Source organism: Echinops telfairi, unplaced genomic scaffold (genome assembly GCF_000313985.2).
Source record: "Echinops telfairi isolate 266 unplaced genomic scaffold, ASM31398v2 ScPeMD7_2;HRSCAF=8, whole genome shotgun sequence".
Lineage (NCBI taxonomy): Eukaryota > Metazoa > Chordata > Mammalia > Afrosoricida > Tenrecidae > Echinops > Echinops telfairi.
Genome location: NW_022103898.1, coordinates 20,294,712 through 20,302,247, shown reverse-complemented (window position 1 = coordinate 20,302,247; position 7,536 = coordinate 20,294,712). Strand labels below are relative to the sequence as shown.

Sequence of the window (7,536 nt, the reverse complement as noted above, 5' to 3'; positions counted from 1 at the left end):
AAACGAAGTCCTGGACCATCTCAATTGTCTCTTCACTTACCAGGTTGTTGTTGACCGACCGAGCCAGTTGTGAGGATTTTTGTTTCGTCTCTGCTGAAGTATAACCCATACTGAAGGCCGAAATCCTTGACCTTCATCAGCAAGGGCTCCAAGTTCTCTTGGCTTTCAGCAAGCAAGGCTGGGTCATCTGCATCTCACAGGTTGTTCATGAGCCTCCTCTCGTCCTGCCTGACACAGCGCTCTTCCTAGAGTCTGGCTTCTCTGATGATTCGCTCAGCATACAGATTGGATAACGGTGAAATGATAGCACCCTGAAGGGTCACAGGCACAGAGGTTGGGTTGTGCAACGCGTATTTTGAGGGGGACACAAGGCAATCCCCAACATCCTGATACAGATGACGAGGTGGCTCAGAGGCTCACTTGTGATCTTGCCAGGGCTGGACAACAGTAGAGGGGCAGTTTCCTCACCGCCTACTGATAATCCTGCCCAGTGGCGCCCATCCTGTCAGACTGTCACCCTGGTGTTCAGCACCATCAGTAACTGTGGACTAGCCCCCATCCACCAGCCGAGCAACCGGATGTTTGCAGGAGGTTTCTTGTCCATCACTCAGAGGCTTTGGAAAACCTGTTCTAAATATCTCCAGCCCAACCCAGGCCCAAGCGGTGCTCTGTGACACCTGGCTATGTGTGTCAGCAAGTTGCTTCTGACTCCTAGCGGTGCCACCACACAGTAGGAACTGCCCATACAGGACAACTCACCAGGTCTTCTCGTGGTTTGAAGCGGCAACCTTCCGGTGAGCAGCTGAGCTCTTGAGCTACCAAGGGCTATTCCTTCTGACGCCTTATTAGCTTATGCGGCTATTGCCCCCACGGGACTGCAGGTCCTGTGAGGATCAGGATACCGTGGTGTGCATCTCTGATTCACTTGCTATTGCAAAATGACTGGCTAGGAGCTCAAGGAATGTTTTCTGGCTGGGTGGGTGAATGAATGAATGAACACATGAACAAGGCTGATATGTGACTGTCAAGTGGGGTGAGACCTGTCTCTTGTTACCCTGAGGAATCTGAGTTCATTCCTTTATGTTTACCACGTAAATCTGCATTTGACGTGCACACAAATGCTTTCTATTGCACTCAACTCTAGTAAGAACATCCACAGTTTGAGATTATCAGGCTGCCTCATGCGTATTGGGATAGGATTGTACTTCAGTGAGTTTTCAATGGTTGGACTATTTTGGAAATAGATTACCAGGCCTTTTTTCCAAGGCACCTCCGGGTGGGCTCAAACCTCCGACCTTTCAGGTAGCAGCCCAGCACGTTAACTGTATGCACTGCCCAGGAGAACCTGGTCCAAGATGAGAAATTGCAGAAGGCGGAAGGAAGGGTGAGAACATGGCCCATGCAACTGAGAGGAGCTAGAACTTCCTTTACTCCACACCAGGGGGATTAAGCTGCTCAGCACAAAGATGCACACAGACCGATTCTGGAGACCTTAAAATAAACATGTGGGGTTCCTAACGCCTAGAAAGGGGCCCCATCCTTATGATGCAAACTGCGTTAGGAAGAACGTGTTGAGCTCAGTTGGGAGTCCTGGGGGATGCTGCTTTCCGGGCCCAGAATGGCTGGTAGCATCTGAGATGCGGGCCCCACAGCCAGAGAAGGGGCTGGGAAGCCCCGGATGCCAGGTCCTGGTTCCTCTGCTCCCTAGCGGGCTCTGAGACAGTACCCACAGGGGCAGCAGGTGCTCACAGGGCAGGGTGGACCTGCACAGAGGCTGGTGGGAGATGAGAGATGCTAAATGAGGCAGGTGTCGGGGAGCTAAGGTTGAGACCAGGGGTGTGGTTTAAATGATCAGACTGCACACTTCTTAGCTGAGGATCTTGCACCACACCGACTGCTCCTCGGCCGAGTTTCCCCTGGAAACTGCAATGGGGCCCGTCTACCCCAGTCAGAGGAGTGCTAGGAGTTCTGCAGAAGCATGAGGCCTAAGTTGTGAGCACACAAAGCGCTCAAACACCATCTGTTAGTATGGAGCTGCAGCTGGTGGTGAAGGAGCCCTGGTGGGGAAGTGGATTACCTGCTGGGCTATCAACCTCAAGGTCAGCAGTTCAAGTCCCTAGCAACCCACCCTGAGGGAGGAAGAGGCTTTCTGCTCCCATAAAAATGTACAACCTTGGATGCAGTTCTGCTCAGTCAGGCCTGACTTTGAGTCAGGATTGACTTCATGGCAGTGAGGTTTTTTTGATGTGGTTTTAGGTGCTGGGCTATGATGGCTCAGGGGAGAAATACTCACCTTTCACCCTCGGGAGTCCTAAATTGGAGTCCCGGTCAACACACCACCCATCTGTTGAGGAGAAAAGGCCTGGCGATCTCCTTCCAAACAGCAGCTCATGAAAACCTTGGACACGGGTTGGCACAGGGCCAGGTGACACCTCCTTACACTGTGCTTCAGCTCAGGGACGGGCATTCACAAGAGGCAGTGGACAACCCGGGTTTGCAGGAGAGCCTGGCCCAGCCCCAGCCCTCCCTCCCCGTCACTAAGATGGTCAAAGATCCTCTTACCACCTAGCTGCCCGTTAGAATCAGCTCACACCAAACCAACCGTGGTCGCATATATTCTCTTAGAGACCCTATGGGGCTGAGCAGAACTACTCCCCAGGATTCTGACTGTACATCTTCCCTGGGAGAAGTGTGTGTTGGTGGGCTTAAGCAGCTGACGCAACGAGCTGGGGAGCCTTTGATGCGCCGGTCCCGTTCCTCTCCTGCCAACAGAGCCTGAATCCAAGGGGGCAGGGCTGGGCATTTGCTAAAAAGCTCTCGGGAACACTCTCGTGGGAAGCCGGGGTTGAGATTCACCGCTGCAGCAAACAGCGCCAGAAGCAAGCTGTGGCTGGCCGGCAGATCTGCTGACAGTCTTCCAGAAACCCCGACCCTCAGCCCCTAGGCCAAAGGGTTTCAGAATGGACCAAATCCCCAGTTCATCGAAGATCACACACCTGTGTGGAAGACATACCCAGGTGCAATCACTGCGACAGTCGTAACAAAGCTCATGTTTATTAAGAATTAAAAATACTGTAAATAAGCCATACAGTTCATTTCACAGTAAACTAAACAAATTTTTTTTCCTCCTTGGGTTTTTTTTTTTGAAAGGTGAGAAAACCATCAAAGACCAGTACAGCCCAAAGGGGAAGATGGGGTGGGGTGGGAGTGGGGTGTTACAGCCAACAGGGCCAGGACAGAGTGCACACTTCCTTACTGGTACATAGGGGGAAGCGGGAGGGGGGTGCGTCTGCTCAGACGGCAAACCTCTACGCAGACGTCGCAGGCCAAGAGAAAACTAGATATTGGCCTCTGATCCCCCAGGGGGACGCCAGTTCCTTTGTGGACAGCGCTCCTACTTCCCTGAAGGAGCCCACGGAGCTGACCTCGGGAGGTGGCGAGGGGCCCCGGGTTCTCCGCAGTGACCACTGTTGACTAGCGGCTGCGGGACCAATGGCTGACCCTGTCACACGAGGCACCGAGGGGCCCCCACCTCCCTCCACTCAACCCCCAGTTCAGAGCTGATGTCTACGGGATGGAGCCAGCTTCAATGGAAGACAAGGAGTGGCAGCTCAGGAAAACTTGGGCCAGAGTTAGTTTCAAAAATCAAATGCAACCAATTTTCCTTAAAAGCAATGAAAAATAAGAGTACTTCCATGTTCTCTCCTTTTAAAACAAAGAGAGAAGAACACGTTGGCCCTGCCACCAAGCAGTGTTTTTGAGGTGAACCCGCAGGAGAAGGGCATCCTTCATCCCTCTTCTGCTCTCATCCTAGAGATGGCCCTGTGGGCAGCAGCAGGGCACCCTGGTGTGGGGGGAGGCTGCGACTGTGGTCAAGGACCAGTCACGACGCCCTGGTGTTCCAGCGGGTTCTAAGCTGCTCTTTTCGGGGAGAAAGGATGAGGTGCAGGGGTGGGGAGGTGGGCACAGTGGAGGTGGCGGGGCAAGGGGTCGTGTGAGAGACGGTGGGAGGAAACCAGACTGTTTTGGTTTTGGTCATGAGGAGTTGGGGCCAGCCAAGCGCACCCCGCAAGTGCCTTTAGACATTCTCGTGGATCCTCTCGACTTTGACAAACAGCCGGTCCAGGTCGTTCCTCAGGTCCTCCAGCAGGACCTTGGCCGACTCCAGGTTGTTCTCGTTGGTTTCGATTTTGACGGAGTAGGCCACCAAGCTGTCCACAGCAGTCCTGAGCATCTTCAGGTCCGACTGCACCTGGCTCACGGATGACTGCAGGGTGTCCACATTGGACAGCTTGGCCAGGTGGCCCTGGTCCTGGCCGAGCAGCGTGTGGACCTGCTCCTGCACCGTGCTGGGGAGCTCGCCCAGGCGCCTCTTCAGCTCCTCCACGTCGGCGCCCAGCGAGAGCTGGGCCTCCCCCAGGCTCCTCACAGTGCTGGCCACGTCGTCCCCGGCTGCCTCCAGGGAGGGGCCCAGGCCGGCCACGCGCTCCTGCAGGGCACCCAGGCGCCGCTCCTGCTCCTCGCTCTGTGACAGGAGGCCTTCCAGGCCCTCCGTCTGCCGCGTGCACGCCGCCTGCACGGACTGCACTCCGTCTTCCACGTCCCGCAGCCGGGAGTCCAGGCCCTGGCTCTTCCTCTGGAGCTCCTCGAAGGCGGCAGGGTCCAGGGACGCTCCACCCTCTCCCGGCCGGCTGGCGTCGGCTCGCAGCTGCCGGAGCTCTTCCTCCAGCCTCCCGATCTCCCCGGGGAGGCGGGCGGCGGCCTCCTCCGAGCGGAGACACTTCTCTGACAGGGCCTGCAGGGTGGCCCGCTCGGCGTCAGCTGCCTCCTGGAACTTCTGCTGCTCCTGCTTGAGGCTCACCAGCTCTTTGACCTCGGTGTACACATCGGACTCCACGGTGGCCAGGGCGCTTCTCAGGGCCTCCAGGTCCTTCTCCTTGGACTTCACCGTGCTCTGGATGTCCTTCACGGCATCCTTCAGGGCCCTCAAGTCCTGCCGGTGGGCTTCGGGCTCCTGCAGGGAGGCCACCGTGGCCTTCACCTCGTTGATCTCCTGCTGGCTCCGCTTCTGGACCTCGGTGAAGATGGCGATGTTGTCGTTGATGGACTTGGTGAGCTCCGTCAGCCGCTCCTCCACCGTGTTCTCCAGGGAGGTGAAGTCCCGCTCCCGGGCGTCCTTCACCACGTGGATGCCGTCTGAGAGGTCCCTGAGGATCTCGTCCTGGAGCTTCTGCAGGGCCTCGGCGAGGCGGCTCACCTCGCCCTCGCCCTGCTGCACGGCCTTCTCCGTGAGCTCCTGCTTGTGTTGGGCGCTCCGCAGGGCCGACTCGAAAGCCCCAACCATGGCTTGCAGGGACTGTACCTGCAACCAAAACCCAGACATTAGCTGTGGAGAAGAGGGGGCCTTTGTTGAGTCTGCTTGGGTTGGCGACTCACGGGCCGACGGCCTGCTGGTTCCTAAAGGGGGCGCCTCTCGTCATAAAAATGTCACAGACCCCCCTCCTGGTTCATAACTGCCTGCTGATTGGCAAAATGATGCTCACACAGAGGGTGCCCCAAAATAATAACTGCTGAGCTCTGCTGAGGGTATACTCCGCTGCCTCTCACAGCGCGGCCGGCGACTCTCCTTTGGACAGCCATCCTTCTCCCCACCCCGTCCACGTGGGTCTGGGGAACCAACCCCTAGGAAGCCCCGGTCTCTAGGTGTTCCATGAGCGGCTTCCTAACCAAGCCTGACTGATCCACGCTTTCTCCGCCCTCACCCCTCACCCCTGGCCATCACGATTAGCCCGGGGACAGCCATGTGGCCCGAGTCCGGCCAACGGGTCTTGTTAAAACAATGAGGAGGCAAACGCCTCTTGCCTGCTGGGACTGCTAGTGACCAGTGAGGCTGGAGTTACTCTACCCACCCCCTGAAAAGCAGCCGCCCAAGGACTGAGCCAGCCCGGAGAACTGGAGACAAAAAAGGTCAAGTTCTGGGGAGGCCATCTGAATGCGTGGCTGCCGCTAGTCCTGAAGGAATCTGCCCTTGAGCCCTCGGAGTCAATCCACTCTCACTTTGATTGTAAGCCAGTTCTACATGGGACCTAGCGTGTGCAACTGAATCTCAAGTCTTTGTAGGATGAAAAGCGCAGGGACGGGGGGCGGGCACTCGGTTGGGAAGTCACACCCAGGGGTCCATCCTCTCTGGTGACTTAGAGCTGCGTGGGTCTCAAGAAGGCATCGCCCTCTCTGGGCCTGTGTCTTCCCTGCATAACACGAGCAATGGGATCAGGGGCTCTCTCCACCTTCTCTGGCTTTGTGGACACACAGCATCTTGATTCCTCACTTCTGGACTGATTAGTCGACCTGAAACACGAGCTAAGGAGCCCGGGGGGTGAGGTGGGCTACTTACTCCCAGTTTACAGAAAGCATGTGGGATGAAGAGGCACATTATGCATGCCGGCCAAATCCACAAGGTGGGGAAGCGCTCAGCAAAAGTGACCAGGATTGTTCGCAAGAGAACCGCAGGCGGCTCAATCCTAAGTGACAAAGTGTAGCCCTCATCTAAATCCTGATCCACACAAACCAGCTGTAAAAAGAAGGAGGGTTGTTTTTGAGAGAGCGAGCTAGGGACATGTGATCCCAGACTGGGTATTTGCATGACTGCAGGCCTAAAAGCAGGTGGTTCGAACCCTCCCCGCCCCACTGTGGGAGCCAGGCCAGCCAGGAAGCCCCTGTGGTGCTGTTCTGATGGGTCACAGGTGGGGTCACCAGAAGGCAGGCGGCATTGCTCAATGGTATGGGTCTGGGGTTTGGTTCTGTTCATTGAAAGGAAGCAACTATTGTTAAAGTGGAAGTAAAAATGGCAACAAGACTTCATCTAGGGTGCTTTGGGCATGTAATCAGAAGAACCGGTCTCTGGAGAAGGACGCCCGCTCGGTAGATGCGGGTCCCTGAGAGAGGGAGGCCCTCGTGAGACGGCCTGATACAGTGGCGCCAGCACGGCAAGGGTGGTGAGGACGGCGGGCCGGGTAGTGCTTCACCCTGTTGCAGCGCACAGGGTAGCTGAGTCAGAGAGGAACTGGCTTTCCTGTCCCGCACAGTGACGGTCTCGGAGCCAGGGGCAGCTCTGCCCTGGCCTATGGGGCCACTAGGTGTCGGCACAGGCTGGACGGCACTGGTGCTTGGTGTTTGTTTGGGGTTTTGTTAACAATTGTTAACTGTGTTTGGTGTGACAACAGGGCAGGAAGAGGTAGGAAAGGAAAAGAGCGCTTACCTCAGGGGTCCTCAAACTTTTAAAACAGGGGCCAGTTCACTGTCCCTCAGACCGCTGGAGGGCCGGACTATAGTTTTAAAAAAAACTATGAACACATTCCTATGCACACTGGATGAGTCGGCTGCTAAGCAGGACAGGCAGCGGCGGCAAAAACACCCGGCGGGCCGGATAAATGTCCTCGGTGGGCCGCATGTGGCCCACGGGTCCTAGTTTGAGGACCCCTGATCTAAACCCTTTTGTCCCTCAGAAGAAAATGCTTCTCCGCTCTGTCATTCTTT

The 7,536-nt window shown here is 56.3% G+C and overlaps 1 protein-coding gene across 1 annotated transcript in view; it reads right to left on the bottom strand.

Annotated features, from left to right (window-relative positions):
• Nucleotides 1-3,038: 3,038 nt before the first annotated feature.
• The window catches only part of CKAP4 (cytoskeleton associated protein 4), a gene marked incomplete at its 5' end in the record, with an annotated part of 11,339 nt that continues 6,841 nt past the window's right edge, over nt 3,039-7,536 (bottom strand). Inside the window, one exon of the mRNA XM_004700731.2 lies at nt 3,039-5,362. Within this exon, the coding sequence (XP_004700788.1) occupies nt 4,079-5,362 (1,284 nt within the window). The remainder of the gene's footprint in view (nt 5,363-7,536) is intronic.